Source organism: Moschus berezovskii, chromosome 20 (genome assembly GCF_049115385.1).
Source record: "Moschus berezovskii isolate FMDL1 chromosome 20, NW_MosBer_1.0, whole genome shotgun sequence".
Lineage (NCBI taxonomy): Eukaryota > Metazoa > Chordata > Mammalia > Artiodactyla > Moschidae > Moschus > Moschus berezovskii.
The window spans coordinates 48627193-48645380 of NC_142479.1; the positions used below are offsets into that span (position 1 = coordinate 48627193).

Genomic DNA, 18188 nt, shown 5'->3' on the forward strand with positions numbered 1-18188 from the left:
TGTGGCTGTGACCCCTGTTCTCTGGGTCTCAGTTCTTTTTTCCTTTCTGCTGTCTGTGCTGGGAGAGGGGCTTCAGAGGGGGGACTGGACGCGGGGCACTAATACCACCTGGGCCCCAGAGGGGCTGGTGGGGAGGACGGAAAGCTCCCAAGTCCTTGAAGCCATCAGGAGCTGTCTGCGTGCCCACCTGCATGTGAAGGGGGAGATTCTTTCAATAAAAACTTATGATGTGCCAGTGACCTTCCTGTCAGTTGCCCCAGCTGGGGGCTGGGCTGGGCTCCGCGCGTGGCAGGGCCGCAGGGCTGTCGCTGGGTGTGGCACTGTCGGGTGTCCGGAACGGCCGGCTGTGGCCGCTGCTGTACTTGGCACACGCTGCGTCTTGTCCTGAGCAAGTCACGCGCTGGTCACAGGGACTGCAGTCTGCATATGTTTGTACAAGAGGCTCTCCCTCGCCCAGGAAAGCAGATGGGCCGCGTCTCATTCCATCCCCTCTTTACTGTAGGTGCCACTGTCACCATCACAGCCACTGGGGGGCGCACACAACTTTAACCCCCTGTGCGCTGAGGGGAAGGGTAGGGGCATTCGGGGCTATAAAACTAGCTGTATCCACACAACATTCTAGGGAGAAAGCCACCCCAAGCACACGCATGTCCAGGCACAGTGGGGGTTGGGGTCTGGAGCTCAGGGCGGACCGTGGGTGGTGGGTAGGTGTATGCACGTGAGGACATGCAGGGGAAGGGCTTGGGAGGTGGCAGAAACATTGCTGGGGTTACCTACAGGGAGGAGAGGTTGGGTGGCTGACCTCTGTGTCCTCCCAGATTATTCGGCTTTAGGGGTGAGCCCCAGGTGAGAAACCCCTCCCTCCTACCTTTGACCTTAGAGAGGAGGAAGAGACTATAGGACCAGATCCCCAATCAGGGGTCCCCTCCCACTACCCCAGATGTGGCAGGCACCTGGCCCCTTCCCAACACTGACACCAGACCAGCGCCAGGGTAACAGCATGGGCCAGGACAGTAAGGCAAGCAGGGACGTCCACTTGGAAGGCCAGGGCTGTGGTGGGCAGTGAGGGGGACCTAGGGCCCCTGGCAGAGAAGTGGCAGCTCTGGGCTCAGAGAGGAAGACTGCCATGGAAACGGATCTCTGGAACACCCCATCAGGATGGAGATATCCTCCAATCCTCAGGCGCTGCCCACAGAGACTGGACCCAGGGAGACCACCAAGGGGTCTCCATGGAGACAGAGATTGGCACTTAGGGGCCACCACAGACTGGTCACTGCAGTGATTTCCAAAGAGACAGAAGCTGGTCAACAGGGAGAGCCACCTGCACCTGGGGGGGCGGGGAATGGGGAGGGTCACCACGGTGGCTGGACCCAGAGACAGCAGTCCATTCTCCTGGGTGTAGATGAGTGGGGTAGCTCCTAGCTGACACGGTACGTGGATGTGTTCTTGGGCTCCGTGCTGGGCACACACCAATCGCCGGCCTCCTGGATGGTCTGGTAGTGGCGCCAGGCTGACTTGTTGTAGACAGGCAGGCGCTCCACTGAGTCCGTGGACAGGGCCTGAGGGGCATCAGGGTCAGCCTCTCCTGCTGTCCTGCACCTTGCCCACTCCCTGGCAGACCACCCTTGCCCAACGGTGGGCTCCGGTGGCCACTAGCTGTGGCCCACACGTCAGCCCAGCCAGGTGCCACACTGGCTGAGATGGCTGAACCAGAAAGACCCATGACAGCGCCTGTCCCTTCTGTGGCTTGCTCCTGCCCGTTTAAAAAGGCTGCTCACTTAAAGGTCAGGGAGGGAGAGGGAGGAGGCAGGCTGTGTGACCTTGAACAAGGTCACCAGCTTCAGGCCTCAGGTGCCCCCTGAGCTGAATGAGTTCTCCATGCTTCCTCACAAGTCAAGGGTTCCCAGAAAAGGGTCTTACTCATGCACCACAGACTCCCTGAAACTGCCTGCCAACTTAGGAGTGCCTGGTGGCTGGGGAACTATAGCTCTGCTCTGATCCTCAGTCTGAAATCAGGAAAAGATTGGAGGGATGGAAAGAAACCTAAGAACAGGCCCGACGTGTCGGCAACCCACCCTCGCCCCTTGGGCGGGCTTTGCAGGCAGGGGCGCTCACCTTGAGATAGATGACAGCGTCGGTCCCAAAGCCCTCCATGGAGAAGAGCTGCAGGTCTCCCTGGAAGTACTTGGCATAGAGGCGGGAAATGGGGAGCCCATACCCGAAGCCAGCCTGCAAGAAGGTGAGAAGGGAGCGCACTGAGACACTGGGCCTGGGCTCCCTGGAGCTGCAGAGACCTATATGCTGAGTGAGGATGGCTAAGCTGGGGTCGTACAGGGGGCTCCCAGCACCAGGGTAAGGAGGGGACAGGAGAGAGGGACAGCTCGGAGACAAGATGGGGGCTGTGGGGAGAGGGAAATCAGTCCAGTGGAGGGAGGAAGGCTGCAGGGCATGTTGGGGGTGGGGAGCAGCAAGCAGGGCGGGAGAGGAGGCTGGCCCTGGCAGTCAGGGGTCTGCGCAGGTCACTGGGCACCTCTGTGTCTCTATTTCCCACACTTAGCCCCGCCTGTTCCACTGGGAATGGACACGGACGTGCTGGTGAGCTGAATAATGCCAAGACAGAGGTAGTTACTTGTGGAGAGAGAGGGAGGACAGGGAGACCTGAGGAGAGGGGACAGACACCCACACATAGGTAGGGAGGTGCAGGCTGGGGAGAGGGAGGAGGAACAAGGAGGGCCAGACTCAGAAGAGGTGACTGGGATCACACACAGCCTACAGAATGCAGGGACCGCGGGAGGCAGGGAAGCGAGTGATGGGCACGAGAGACAATCTGATAAGAAGAGACAAGACTGACAGGCATTCTTCAGGAGGTCGGGGGCAACTGGAGTGAAGCCAGCTCACCAGTGGGGTTCCCCCGGTGCCGGGCTGGGGCATGGGGGCTGTAGAGTACATGTAACTGAAGAGTCGCTCAATCTTCCTCAAGGGAACACCGCCACCTCGGTCACTCATCTGGGGGAGACAGGACATGTCAGCGTCTCTAGACCTGTTTCCTCCACACCCCATCCCTGATCTTCTCAGGTCCTCCTCACCCCCAGCGTCTTCCCTAAGCCCATCTCCTGGCAGGAGGGAGGTCTCCATACCACTGCTCTCGGGCCCTCAAAGTCAAGGGTCACATACTTTGATGGAAAGATCTTCCTCGCCCAAGGCCACCATGACCTTGATAGGTGGAAGAGTGACGCTGGATTCATGGCTTTCCACAGTGGCCCGCATGGCATTCTGCAGTGGAAAAGGTAACAAGAATCAGTGACAGCAGCCTAGACCTAACCACCCCCCACCCTCACAAAGCACATCCCCCAGTCTCCTCACCTTGAAGAGTTCAAAAAGCATGTGGTAGAGGTGGGAGGGGACATAAACCATGTGAATTGGCTGTCTGGAGTTGGATGCTGTCAGGGAAGTCCAGACCAAAGATCAGGAGACTGTCAAGAGGTTACCATGCAGCATTCATGCACCAGCATCTAACACCCAGCACTCAACCACCATCCATTGTCCATCCATCTGCTCATTTGTTTGTCCATCTATTCACTCATTCAGGGTCCGTTCATCCATTGACCTCTCCATGTAATATCCACCCACCATACACTGTCCGTCCATCCATCCATCCAGTATCCACCCATTCATCGATCATATCCATTCAGCATCCATTCATTCCTCTGTCTACCCATCCAACCATCCAACTGTCTTTCAGTCTGTTCATCTGTTCAAACGTCTATCTTTTCCATCTATCCGTTCATTCAGAGTACAGATCCATCTTCCATTCATCCACTGTTTATCTATCCATCTATCCATCATTTATCCACTCAGACAGTATCTATCTATCTATGCTATACCTAGCCTACTAGCATTCCCCTTGATACCAGAATCCCTGGAGAGCTTTTTCACCCAGGGGAGAGGGGAGGGGGCTACTTAGTGATCCTGACACCAACATCCTATTCCTAAGAATCACTCTAACCTGGAGAGTTTCTTGGTTTTAGGGACTGAGTATCTTCCTGGTGCCTGGCACAGAGCTCCATATGAAGCAGGAGCTCAATAAATGTGCAATGGATCAATGAATGAGGGAATCTGAGGCCCTGTGCTGGGCAAGTGGAGACAAAAAGTTGAATAAAATTCAGCCCTACCCTCAGAAATTCATGTCTAGACAGAGAAATGCACAACTCACTTTTACGTCAGGTGTTGTACCCAGAGCTGTGTGCAAGGCTCTGGGCTTGACCCTGGGGATCCGAAAGTAAAGTGGCCTGTTTCTACCCTTTGGTTTCTGCCCCCAAGTAGTGCAATTTAGAGGTTCAGTTGGGTCAGGCAGGGCCTAACTCCTCTCTGGGAGGTCTGGGGAGGCTTTTCAGAGGAGTTGGACTTGAACGGGCTGGACCAGGATATGGGCAGTGCTACTTCCAGGCATACAGGCATGAACGCCTCAGGTTTCTGGTGCGCAGGCCAGAGTGGCTGAGGAGCAGGGGAGTGGTGGGGAGGGGAGAGGTAACTTCCAGGTCTCTGGTCCTCCTCACCCCTCCACCTCCAAGGTGTTTATCCAGTTCACCCCCTTCTTTTCCTCTCTGCTGCCTTCCCCTCCCCTCGCCTAAACCTGCAGTGACCCCCTAACTGGTCTTCCTGGGTCCTCTCCTGCCTCCTCCAGCCTCTAAATTAATCTTTAGAATGTTACTCAGATACTGTCATCACTGTGCCTCAAACCTCCAGTGGTTTCTCAGAATTCCAGCTCCCGTCTGTAGCCCACAGGCCCTGCATGCCCAGCCTCTCTCTCCCGCCCCTCACCCCTTCAATCTCCTAACCCCACCACACTGGTCCTCCTGGTTCTCAGCTACTCCATCCAAAGCAGGACCCTTGTAGCCATCCTTTCTTCTTTTAGTAGTAAGACACCTGCCTCCCTCAAAGTTTTAACTAGCATGTAACTGCCCAGCTAGAGGCTAAACTCTCGGCCTCCTCTGCAGCTGGGAGACTTAGGGAAGTGCTGGGATCAACTCCCAGGCCCTGCCTTCCACATCCTCTTTCCCAAAACTTCGCCAGGTTTTGACCATTCTAGCCCCAGGGGCTAGCGAGAGGAAAACCTCTCTCTCAAATTAAGCGTTTTTGGATTCCGGGAAGACAGCCAGACTGATCTAATACACTGCTGCTACCCATGACTGTCAGGTTATCCACATTTTGTTTCCTTCCTGTCACACATCATGACCTGAAATTAGCTTGTTTACTATTCACTCACTGGTTAAATGCCCCGTTCCCCAACTGCCCCAACAGCAAGAATGTGAGCTCCATGGGAACAGGGACCTTGCCTGTTGTGTTTACTGCTTAATAAATATTAACTAGATAAATTAACAATATAATAATAGCTCTGCTTCTCCCTCGTTTCCCGACTCCTACATCACTTCCCTCCCCCATGTCCCCAGCCCTTAGACACACACAGCCTCATTTGCTCACCGTTGATCTCCTGGATCTCCAGGTCAGGAGAGGCCATGTAATACTTGTCACACAGGAGCTTGGCCATGTCATAGGCATCTGAAAGCAGCAGGGGTCATCAGGAAATGGGGTGGCCTCCCCCAGCAGGCAATTCTCTTGGGATCAACAGTGGGTGTCTCCAACATTAAGCCCATGGGGATGTGGCCCCCACCCACTGGGGAATGGGTCACCCTCTGGCCAGGTAAACTTGGGGGTTCACTGGGGCTCCTCTGTGGGCCAGGCACGGTGAGGACAACTCACCCTTCACCACCTCAGAGACATTGCAGTTGGGGTCGATGCTGCCGATGTGTTTGGGGTGGGCAGGGTTGGTTCTGCCATCAAAGAGCAGGGCTACGGGCAGAAACGGGGGGCTCAGTTGGCAGGGCCATGTGCCTCAGCGTTCCCTCCCTCCTTCCCGGGCTCTCCAGGACTCCACCCCTATTTCTAACCCTTCTGACCCTAACACCCTCTCCCCACCCTCCTACCCTCTCTCCTCTGACCAGACCCTGCAGCCTCGAATCAGGCCAGTTTTGGACCTTTGCAGGCCTGAAACATTCTTCTTCTCAGAAGTCTTGCTCCCACACATCCTACATTATATTTAATTCTTCTCTTTTGCTATATGTTAAAATAATTTTTACCATCTTGTGTATTTAGTGATTGGCTATGATTTCGCAACACTCACAGTTAATTCTCCTAGAATAAGAAATGCTAGAAAACCACCTGATTCCAAGTGTAACGAGATTGTTATGGATCCCACAGACAGAAGCGACATGGTTTTGCTTTCTGTGACCCTCTGAGCACTGAACGGCCCTGCGCCCGCTCACTGTGCTGATTGATGAGCATGCGGATGGAGATGCGGCTGAGGTAGAAGCGGTCCAGGAAGTACTGGATGTTCTGGTTGGAGACGGGGTCATCACCATAGGTGTCCTTGTACTCCAGCACGCCCTGAGCCATTGTGGGCACCACGTCATTGTGGCGGTTCCGGATGGTGACCAGGGCGTCGGTGAACCTGCGGGGGGGCGGCTGGATGTTGGCTCTGGGACACCCTCAGACTGTCCCTGCTCTGCCCTTCTCTGCACAGTGCCTTCACCCACTCGACTCTTCCCAGCCCCCTCCTCCAGAAGGCTGCCCCAGACCTCCCACTGCCCGCCTGGCAGTCTGGGAGCTCCACAGGGTGGGTCCTGGGTAACCCCCACCAGACACACCAGGACTGAGGGCTGTCTCCCCGCTCACCCTGGATATCCCCAAGGATAGGGGCATTTCCGTCATCCTACAGGCATTTCTGCCCCCGGGGCTGCGGCTCACACCTGCCCTCCCGCCCCTAGCCAGGGCCTCACTCACTGGCTCAAGGTCCGATGGTCCTCAGGGTCCTTGTCCAGGAACTCCATGATGTCCAGGAGACTCTGGACATACCTGTGCAGGAGGGGTGGGGGCATCACCTTAGCTCAGGGGCAGGCCCCTGCCCACCCGACTCTGCTGACCCAACATTTGCTCTGTGCCTCCAGTGGGCAGCGCACAGTGGGCAGCATGCAGTGGGCTGCATGGGTTGACAAGCTGAATCACAAATTTCCTTACTCTGCTCCACCTGTATGTGACTCTCCCCGACAACACAGGAAACTTACTGTGCAAGAAAACCTCTAATTTGTTGGTTCTCAGAGGGCCTTTGCTTTGCTATTCTAGAATAGCGGTCTTCAAAGGGGCTTGGTGGCTACCCTACTCACAGGGCTCCTGGTGAGAAGACTGAGGCCCAGACTGGGGAGGGGGCCTTGCCCAAAACCAGCAGTGACAGCAAGGCACTCAGCCTCCCCAGCCGTCAGGGAAACAGACCTAGTGTCTGCCTGCAGGGTCTCTGCTGTATCCCATGGGCCAGCCCAGCGCTCTCACAGAGCAGGGGTTCAAGGACACAACCTCACACGCTGACTCTGGACACCAGGAGCTGTCATTCTAGTCCCAATTCCTAGGGAACTAGATTTTAAATGGTGGGTGGGAAAAACAAGGTGGGGAGGAGTTGGTGGGGACTGGGCATGCCCAGCTCTGACACGAGGTGGGATTGGAGCCCACGGAGAGCCTGAAGGGGCCCAGATGCCTAGATGCTGCCAAACTGGAGCCACTGCTTTTCTACCAACACCTCAGTCTGCAGCAGCTCACTCTCTTGGGGAAGGCAGAGGTCTGAGCCTCTCTCTGGCAGAAACACTTTGGCTGGCAGGAAAGAGGGGCCACTGAGAGTCTGACCAGGGAGGGCCGTGCGGGCCTAACAGTCCCACTAGAAGAGGTCCCACCATAGTCCAAAGTCCCACGTAGGCAGGGCTTTGACCTTAACAGTAAGAACAGCAGGAATCAGCCCTATTTCACAGTCTCCTCAATTGAGGCCTGAGGCAGCTCCACAGCTGGAAGGTGAAATAGTGAAGAAAGGCCTCCAGCGCTCCTGCCACTACACAGTGTTGGCTGCTCAAAAAGGCTCAGCCCCTTGGTCCTGTGGTTCTCTCTGCCTGGAATGCCCTGCTCCCTTCACCTACTGCCACTCTCCCCTCTTGCTTAACCCAGTAGAGAAGACAGTGAAAGAGCTAGCTTTGAAGCTGGCTCTGCCAAGTCCCAGGCTGGGCTTTTCCACTTTGAGCTGTGTGGCTCTGGGAAGTCATGGAACCTCTCTGGGCCTGAGTTTCCTTATCAGAGAAAGGGAGGGTTTTATACCTACCGCTATCACTGCTTTTTGGTGAGAATGCAATGTGGTAATTAACACAGTGCCTAGCAAATAGCGAGCACTCTAAATGCTTGCTCTTGTTATGAACAGTGGTTCAGACACTGTCAACAGCTGAGTGCACCCTCTCAGTCCCCAGGTGGAACGTGACACACTCCTCCCGGTTACACTGGGCACAGGCTCTGAATCATACCATGTTTGAATCTGTCATGCTCTGGACAGCCGCAGATAACAGATGGGGCTTTCCCAGCCCTGCTGCTGCCTGCCCTCTCCACACAGGGCCCAGGAGAGCGCCTGGAAGGAGGTGGCAGAGTCACTTGTAGCAGAGGTGATCAGCTCTCCCTGGAACTCCCTCACTATCCTCAGAGCCCCAGCAGACAGAGCGGCTCTCCTACGGCCTCACCTCAGAATTCCTGGAGAATAACAATAGCCGATGCTTACCCAGTGACCATTAGTGACCTGTGCTCAGAGTCTATGCAGGGGCTTTCATCTCCCAGGAGCCTTCATGAGCATGTGCTATTTCCCCCTTTTGCAGATAAGGAAATCAGCTCAGAGAGGGCAGATAGTATGTTTCAGGTCACACAGTAAGCATTCACATTGGGATTGAAACCCAGGTCTGTCTGACGCCAAGTCTACACCACATGACCAAGTGCCCACTGTCTATACTGGTTCTAACAGTGAAGCTGCTGATGTCCATGTTTGAGGGCGGCTAGTATCTACTGGTGCTGGGTTTGTGCTAGGGCTCTGCTCTGTGCTCCCCTAGTTTAACCTCCACAATGACCCTGTGGGGGGTGCTACTGCTGGACCCATTTTACAGATGAGGAAGTCAACATGCAGAGCTGGAATGCTCTCTCACAGGCCTGTGTTATTCCAGATCCCTGGATTACTCCAGTATTACTCCAGATACCCAAGAGAAAGCTTCATGCTCATGTGATTCTTAGAGGGAGAGGGGATTTGAGAGGAGGACCTGCAAATATGCAATGGTGGGAACAGAGAGAGACAGGAGAGACCAGAGACCAGCTGGGGGTAGGTGCCTTGGAACCCCTTCCCAAGACCCAGGGGGCAAACAGAGAGGGAGGAGGTTGGAACTACGGGGCTCTGACCAGCCAGGCCAGGACTGGGGGTTGGTGACAGGCTGAGCGCTCTCGCTGCTGGCCCCATCCCCTGTGGCTGCCTAATGAACCACCAAGGGGGGTGACATGAAGTAAAACATAGGGCACCAGGATGGACTGGCAGTGGGAGTGCCAGCTGGCAGGGCTCTGGGGAGAGCTGCAGCCTCATTCAGGCCTCAGTCTCCTGGACTGTGAAGCAGGGATTAGAATCTCTGCCCGCCTTCCTCTGGGGGACATTCCATCAAGGGAGTGGTCCTGGGTGTACTCCCTGAAGGAAGAGAAGAGGATAACGAGAATTCTCCCAGGGAAACTGTGACTGGACCTGAAACCCCTCAAGAGTCTGGCAGACCAGACCTCACCCATGGTCCTGAAAAGGGAAAGATGCTAGTTCCAGGGTTGCCCACCCTGAAGGGTCAGAGAAAGAGCTGGGCTTAGACATGGATAGTCTGGATATGTGATGCAACGATAGATGTGTCACCTGCCCTGGGCCTGGGAGGACAGGCAGTGGGGCCAAGGTGAAGCACTGGGGAAGGCCTGGCCTGCCGCCCACAGCAGTAAGCAAGGCCCCACAGCAGTAAGCAAGGCCACCCAGGACTTCCTGGGTGATATCTGGAGTGTCCTCCTCCACCCCCCACCAAGTCACGTGGAGACCCCAAACCCTGCCTTCTGGGGCTTTCCAGCCAACCCAGAGCCCTGGATTTGGCAGGTGGGAGGGGTGGAATTTGGTGAGAGGAGGGAGCACGTGTATGCCTGTGTGAGTGTGTGTGGGTGAGCCTGGGTGTAGGGATGCCGGAATGAACACCTGCAGCGGGGAAGGAGGCACACACAGGCTTGTGTGGGCAGAGGAGTGGGGAGCCTGTGTGACTCTGGACGCCTGTGGATGTGTGTCCACAGCCGCTGGGGCCCAGGGTGTGAACAGGACAAAGGCCCTGTGCGGAGGGGAGAGGTGGAGACGTGTTGGTATCTGGAAGCTGCCTGTGCAGGGGCGCTGGGCACGGCCCTGAGCCAGGCCGACCTGGGTCCCATTTCTGACGGTGCTGCTCGCCAGTCCCAGTGTGTGAAGTGGGCTTCGCAGCAGCAGGAGCAGATTAGAGGAGGCAATGCTGGTGGCCGGTCTCCACTCTGATTACATAAGTGATGGCTGAGGGATTCAATGGCAGGTTTTGGCTACAGCCCCGGGCCTGGCGCAGAGCAGGCCTTGGGTGCCCGGAACCAGTGAGGCGGTCATTGTTTTCAAGGGCAAAGACTACTGGGATTGGTGTCCACACACCTTGCTGAGGCAAGGGAGGTTCATGAGAAGGTGCCGTGGCACCCACTCTTACCCCCTTCCCGTATTACATCCCTGCAAAGGCACTATTAGCCACAGGAGCGACTCACTGTCATTTGATTCTACTCTGCAACTTTCGCTCAACCCTGCATTTTCCAGATACATCCCCAACTCCACACCCTTTGTCAGCCTGTCACTCTCCCCAGCGAGATGTCAAGGTTACCCCTCTGGGCCCCCGCAACACTGGACATCAAACAATCTCTGTAAAGAAAATCTACTTTCCCACTGACTTGCTTTGCTTAGACATCTCTGACTCCTCCAGAACACGGCTCTCTCCCTTTCCTTTGCGGGCACAGCTCCCAGATCACGCAGCCTGGGTTGGAACCCCAGCTCTACCACTTACTACCTGATGAGCTCAGACTAGTTTCTTAATCTCTCTGAACTTCAGTTTCCTCATCTACAAAACAGGGGTGATAAAAAGGCCTACTTCACAAGGTTGCTGTGAAGGGTAAATGAGTAAGGACAGCTCCTGATGGCCAGCAGGCCTTCCAGGTGTGTCTGCCTCTGTCATTGTTGTCCACCACCATGACTATACTCTTAAGGGAACCTCTGCCACAACACATCATCTTTGACCAGAAGGTGTTGCTGCCAGAAGATCACAGACATCGCTTGTGAATAGAGTTCCCTGTGCTTCCACATCCAGCAGTGGCATCTCACCCATTTTACGGATGAGGAAGCCGAGACTCAGAGTGGCCATGTGGTCGGCCAAACGTTAAGTGTCCAGCAGGCACACAAGCCAAGCCTCAAAGTCAGACATGCCTGTGCCACACCCAGGGCTTTCCTTCAACTTCCAGTCACCTCCAAAGCAGGATCTCATGACCCCAAGTCAGGCCAGTTGAAATAATACATCAGGTTTGCTTAGCAATAGGAATTCTCCACTTGCCCACAGTGATTCCTGCCTAGAACCTCTCCCCAGCTGAGTAGAAACTCCATTAGCTGTTGTCACATGTTAAATACTGCCACATGTTAAATATTGCCACCACTATTACCGCTAGCATGTGCATAGGTCTTGTCCATTTCCAAAGGAAAGGTTTTACTGCTCACTCATCAGTCTCTGAGGCTAGTAGCCCTCTTGCCAAGTTCTCTGGTAGGTTGTCCCCTTCATCTTGTGAAACTGCCTACCTCCACCACCTTCATCATCCAAGCTGGCAAGGGGGTTCCCATGGAGAGGGAGGTCTATCTCAGGAAGTCCTTCCTTCCCTCAGACCACAATCTCTCTTGCTGCAACTGATGCCCATTCTCTGGAAACAGTCTCAGCAAGCTGTCTCTTCAGTGTGTCAGCACACTCTAGCAATACCTTGGTCTGCCCTCCTCTCAATGAATCATCCACTGGGAAGCATTCCCTCTTGTCTCACTTCACTCTCTCCTGCTGGTCATTACTTCCTAGCTTTGAGAGAAGAATTAAGTCAGGCCAAGCCCCGACATATGTAACTGATTTTCAAGAAGGGACTCTGGGACTTCCCTGATGGTCCAGTGGTTAAGAATCTGCTGTGCAATGCAAAGGACATGGGACTGATCCCTGGTCAGGGAACTAAGATCCCACATGCCACAGAGCAACTCAGCCTGTGTGCTACAACTACTGAGCCCTTGCACCGCAAGTAGAGAATCCCTGTGCCATAGTGAAAGATCCCCCATGACACAAGGAAGATCCCACGTGCCACAGCTCAGGCCCAACACAGCACATAATATTTTTTAAAAAAGAAGGGGCTCTATGGGCCTTGGGGGCATCATGGGCAATCAGCACCTCCCTGCCCTCCCTCCCCACACCTCCTGACTCTTCAAGGAAACAAGTGTCCAAGGAGGGGCCCGAGAAGTCCTGTCCTGGAGTTAAGGACCAGCTGGAAAGGCAGCCAGGTCACTCAGCTGGACAGAGCTGGAGGAGGACTGGAGAGAACAGATGGCACCTTCTGTCTCCTCCCCATGCTTTCCACGCTGCCCCATGGCAGGAAATGCCAGTTGGCTCAGAGATCCTGGACCTCTAAGGGATAGGCCCCAGTGAGGGGTGACCTCATTGTGCCACAGGGAAGTCAGGCTCTGCCCTCTGTCCCCCCACCCACCTTCATCACTTGCAGTAACAGTGCTCTGTCCATAAAGTGAGTGCTCGGATGCCCTAGCCAGGCTCTCTCCTGCCTCCACACCTTTGCATGAGCAGTTCCTTTGGTATGAATGCTTTTCCCTCCTTTCTAGGTCAAAGTTCACTTAGATAAGGCCCAGTGACACCTCCTCTCTGCCTCCATTTCAACTTCCCCACAATGTTCTGATTCAACTGAAATTCGCTGTGCACAGACCATGTGCCTGCTCTTTACTTACTTTATTCTCATTCATGCACAGCAAAAAGCTGGAAGGGCACCAATAAAGGGCACTTACAAAACCTGAATGTTTGGTTAAAGGGTGGAGGAAAGTGGTTGACATTTTCTTTTATCTACTTTTCTGTGTTCTCCAAATGTCAAAGTGGGCATGTCATACTTCTGCAATGAGGGGAAGAAACCAATGTTATTTTAAAATAATATTATTTTGCTTTTAATTTAAGCAAAACAAACTCTTCAGTAGCTTACTGCTCCTGCCACTATGGAGCTCTTAAGTTCGCCCTTTTTATTCTCCCTATGAGATCATGGGCTCCTGAGGAGCAGCTGCTGCTGCTGATTCCCTAACCTAACACAGCACTGAGCTCCAAGTAGGTGTGGATGCCCCGAATTGAAAAGGAGACCAGAGTAGTACCAGACCTGCCACAGCCAGAATAACAAGCAAAAGATTTCTGCACACATGCCACTGAAGATTAACCAGGATTAGCTACTCACACACCCAGTTACAGAGCAAATTTTTGTTTATTCTTCATGTGATGTGATTGGCCTCTGGTTAATGTCATTCAGTTTATAATTCTTATCCCTGGACAAAGTTTTTGAGTAAACTTTACTGAGAATTTCTCTCTGCTACTGCTGCTCTGTGCAATAAACTTTTGGTCTTTGCCCGTCTAAAGCTCTTTGGGGTTGGTACTGTGCCATCCTTGTGTCTATTTGAGTGTTTTGCAACATCTAAAACACGCTGATGTATTTGGATTATACAATTTGAAGATTCACTTCTTCCTGTTTCCCACAAAGTTGCCCCAGCTAGATGTTATCCAACAGGTGCTAGATGTTCAGGGTCAGGGCTGTGGCAAATGCTGACATGAGCCTGATTTGGGTTTTGGTGTGAAAATGATGATTCCCTTTTCCAGAGAATGGAGGGTGGTGGGTACAGCGCTGTCTCAGAGACATGGAGGCTGGAAGCTTGATTTGAGTCCCTGCTATGGCCTAGGATTCCCACTCAACTGTGAGAACTCCCCTACCCCTCAAAGTCCCTGTGCCTTTCCTCTTTCCCCACTTTCTGCAAGGCTGCTGGGAGCATTGGGAATCTGACAACTGAGTGGGGGGCATGGGGATCTAGCCAAGGGTCTCACCAGCTCTGTACCAGCTGCACCGAGGGTGTGCTCAGCACCCGGTCAGGAAGCAGGTTGATCTCCTTCATGATGTTGGCCAGGCGCACAGGCAGCTCCTGCCTGAGGAAAGTGAACGAGGTTTTCTCACAGGCATTGCTAGACCCTGGTGGGAGAGGGAAAGGTGAGCCTAAGAGTTACAAAGCACTGGAGCCAGAAGACCTCTTAGTGGTGGGGAAGGGGGTCAGGTCACTAAATACTTCATTTCCTGAAGGTTTAGAAGAGACAAGACGACAAGGAGGCACAGGGCAAGGGGCCCCTGCTGACCCACGCAGTGACCGCCACACTACCCAGCCTAACCCTTAGGGAGGTTGTGTTTTTTCCCCACCTCCAGCTGAATCCTGCTTGCCTTCAACCACAGAGGATAGAGCCACCCTGGGCCCACTGGGTGCTGACTCCAGCCCAAGTTATCTCACTTCTTCTCTTTCTTTCCCTCCTAGTAGACACTCACTTTGGGGGGCTTGATCCAGGTGGGCAGAGTAGCCTGGGAAACCCATCCTACCTTGAGATGAGCTCCCCTGGCTGAGGGAAGCTATGCTCAGACCACTGCAGCCATAGGGTCCCGGCATCATCTTGGCTCAGGTGGTCTTTATGTCCACAGTAGACTTGCCCCTACATTCATGCCCACCCACCTGAGAGGTTACAGGGTCAGGGAACTAGGGCCCAAATACTTAGATTCTTGGTCTGGCCTGAAGATGAAGAGCGGGTAGAGGACTGAATGAGGTCATGGCCCAGAGTCAGGAGACCTGGGTCCTAAGTCCAGGTTCTGCTTTTAACTCTGCTTTTAACCCAGGGCATGTCACTATCCCTCTGAAGATCTGTTTTACCCACTGAACTCCAAGTGGACCACTCTACCGTGAGTCCCTCCCTGCTAGGACAGTTCTGTTAACTGGGGTCCAGTCTGGACTAGACAACTGCTGGAGGCTGGGGGTGGGCTCAGGAAGCTTTCCAAAACGGCGGGAGCTCAAATATGGAGGGAAGCAGGTGAACAAGCATCAGGCAACAGATGCCCTGTGTCCTGGCTGCCACCTCCCCGCCCCCTCCCATCAGTGACGCAGCTGTAACCTGAGCCAGGCAGTGTCTCCTCAACTCTTGAGAGACCTGGGCAACCCCTTCTAATCCCGAGCTGGCACCATAGAAATTCCGTATGAACAGACACTGTCCACACAATGCCTGTTTCAGTCACCGTGATGGCACAGCCTTGCCACTCCCAGATCACTGGTGGTAGGTGACCCTGGCCCAGGAACCCAGGGGCAGCCAAGGATGGGTACAAGCTGTCTGACTCCATTTCATGGTGCCCTGGACCCCTACCCAGCTGGGGACAGACGGCCAGGCCACAGTAGATTTGTTCTTCAAGTGTCCTTGTCTTCCAGGACAGCTGGGGGCCAGCTCTTTCGGTGTACCAGTCAGGGCCTCTCTTCTGTTGACTCATTTGAAAGAATCCCTCCCACTAACAGACCCCCAGGGCAGGTCTCCTTCCCGATGGCTGCGCCTCGCAATGCCCCCTAGTCACTCCCACAACACCCCCCATTTCCTCCCTGACCTTTAGTCTTATTGGAGTCGCCAGGACAATCCCCAGTAACCCTTCAGTGCCTGGATACACCCTCCTGCTCCAATGGCACTGCCTCACTGCCCCTTCCTCTCCAAGACGCCTCACAAAACCCAAGAAGACACCGTGGACCCCCTCCTTCTCAGTGCCCCCACTTCCCCCTAACAGCCCAGTCTCTTCAGCCGGGGTGCCCTTAACCCTTACAAGCCCAACCGGCCCCTGCCTCCCCGTTAACTCTTTCCTGTCTGGACTCCTGCAAGCAAACCTTCCCTGTCACTAGGCCTCCCTTACCCTCCGAGTTAACCCTTCATGACCACGACTCCTCCACCCCCACTCCCGCCCCTGGCAGACCCCCGCGGCCAGCCGCCTCCCGCTCTCTCCTACCGAAGTCCAGAAACTGCTTCATGGACAGCGGGGATGGGGAGAACTTGCTGAAGTGCTCGATGTATTTGGGTGCCCCTGCCAGGGACGCATTCTTCAGCAGCGCGCGGACCCAGCGCATGGCGGTGGCGACCCCTTCTCGGGCTCGGGCTCTGGACCCTACGCGGGCAGCGCTGGCGCTCGGCTCAGCCCAGCCCGGCCCGGCGCCGCGGCGGCCGCCTCCTCCCAACCTCGACCCCGACCGAGTCCCGGCCAATTGGCTGGTTGCGTTGCCCCGACGTCGCTAATGGCGTCTCACAAACAAGTCCAGGAGAGCCAATCGCCTCCCGCCCCGGCACGTGGCTACGCCGTGGGCCCGCCCCCTTCACCCAGCGTCCGCCCCGAGCGGCCCGCTGTTTTCCAGAGGCGGCGCCGGGAGCCCGCCTCCCCGGCGTCCCCGCGCGCGTCCCTCCTCCCTGCCCAGCCCGGATTAACCCTCCCCTCCCCAAAGGCCCGTTATCCCCTTCCCCTTACACTCCGTTTCCCGGTTCCCTCCCCGAATCGCCTTCGCTTGCCAGCCCCGAGGTTGTCCGGTAGCTTTCCACGCGTCCTCTTCCGCCCACCAGGGCCCGATTCACCGGTCCTGATTTCCACTCACCTGCTCTCCCTCAGGGCGTCTGGTGGGTTCCCAGTCTGGACGACAGTGACTCGGACTGTGGATGGATCGGGATGCGAGCCCCTGCTAAGCCCTCACATGGACGGGTAACACACCGACTTCCACAAAGATCAGAGCAGCTCAGGACAAGGCAGCATTTTGCTTTTCCAGTTAAAAAACATCGAGTCAAACCCCTCACTAACGCCTAGCGGCGGCTACAATGAACTTTAAAAACCACCTTTATTTCATTATTCTCTACTCATTTGACCTGAGAAGGCAACCTTTTTCGCACTTGGCTTTCTTAGATAAAGGTCCTGGAAGGTGATCTGTGCTGGAGGCCAAAAGCCGGCACTTCACAGCAACCGGGATTTCTCGTGGGAACATAGCTCGTCCTCTTGTGGTCCAACGCCGGATATGTCCTGTTCCCGCATCCCACTCACTTGCCCCTATGAGGTGTTTTTCGCTTCAGTCCTTGGCCCACACTCACCAAGTGCCAAATTGTTGCTAGGCTTATATGCTGGGAACGGGGAAACACAGACAGGACTGGGACATGGTCTTTTGCCTTGATTATTTCATTGCTCAGTTTGAGAGAGCTGCATGAGCAAATAATTAAATAGTTACAACAGACTGCAGTTATAACCAATGCAGAACTATGTGCAAGGCTTCACAATGGAGGGGACTCTCTTAGCTGAATGAATAATATCCCTTATGCCAGGCACTCTTTGCATGCCTCATCTCATTGAATTCTCCAGATAGCTCTACCGTGCACTGTTACCACCATTTTACAGTTGAGGAAACAGGTTCAGGTACCATTTTCCACTGCAAATCTGAAGGCGTTACTTCCCTTGCTCACAACCTTGGCTTTCACTTCATACTGAGGCCTTTCCAGTTCTCACATGATCTGCTTTGGTTTAACTCTCTAGCGTCATCTCTTCCACACTCCCCTGCTCAAGTCCCACCCATACTTATCTAGTGCCTTGAACCAGACTTCAGTCTCCCCACTGTTCAAATGCTGTCTCCTACCCATGGATCATTCTTTTCACTTTCACCTACCCATTCTTTTGCACTCACCAAAATCGTCAATGACCTAATTGCTAGCTGAATGGAGTGCAGGTAACAAAATGCACAAATCCCCAAATTTTCCACTATATGTTCAACTTGGGATGGTGGGGCGTTCTCAGGGACTCAGACTGACAGAAACTTTATCTCAACACAGGCTTCCACAGCATCAGAGCCGGGAGAAGCAGAACTGGGAGAGTCTCACCCAGCAATTAACTGTCTCAGCCCAGAATTGATCCCCTTCCCTCCGGCTGACAACTCATTGGCCTGGCTGGGTTATGGGCTTCCTCCAGTGGTTCCTCAGGCCTTCTGATTTAGCACTATTTTAGCTCCTAACACACCGCATGGTAATCATCTGCTGACTCATCTGTCTCTAGGCTTTAAGCTCTGTGAGGGCAGGCCTGTGTTGGCCTTATTCACTGCTCTGTCTCCAGCACCAGATACAGCACATTGAAGG

General features: G+C 54.5%; 1 protein-coding gene across 2 annotated transcripts; it reads right to left on the reverse strand.

The window, feature by feature from the left end:
- Positions 1-475: 475 nt before the first annotated feature.
- Positions 476-16345, reverse strand: PDK2 (pyruvate dehydrogenase kinase 2). 2 transcript variants are annotated; one of them, XM_055407589.2, is made up of 11 exons: positions 16042-16345; positions 14073-14214; positions 6841-6912; positions 6324-6508; positions 5761-5850; positions 5482-5559; positions 3364-3440; positions 3175-3273; positions 2899-3006; positions 2116-2229; positions 476-1559 (listed from the first exon to the last, which is right to left on the reverse strand). In XM_055407589.2, exons 1-11 carry the CDS (start codon positions 16157-16159, stop codon positions 1419-1421), a joined length of 1224 nt encoding a protein of 407 aa, XP_055263564.1. In that variant the 5' UTR covers positions 16160-16345; the 3' UTR covers positions 476-1418. The 2 variants fall into 2 exon arrangements, with proteins under 2 accessions (XP_055263564.1, XP_055263565.1); XM_055407590.2 differs by having other exon boundaries at positions 14073-14171; positions 16042-16172.
- Positions 16346-18188: the final 1843 nt, after the last annotated feature.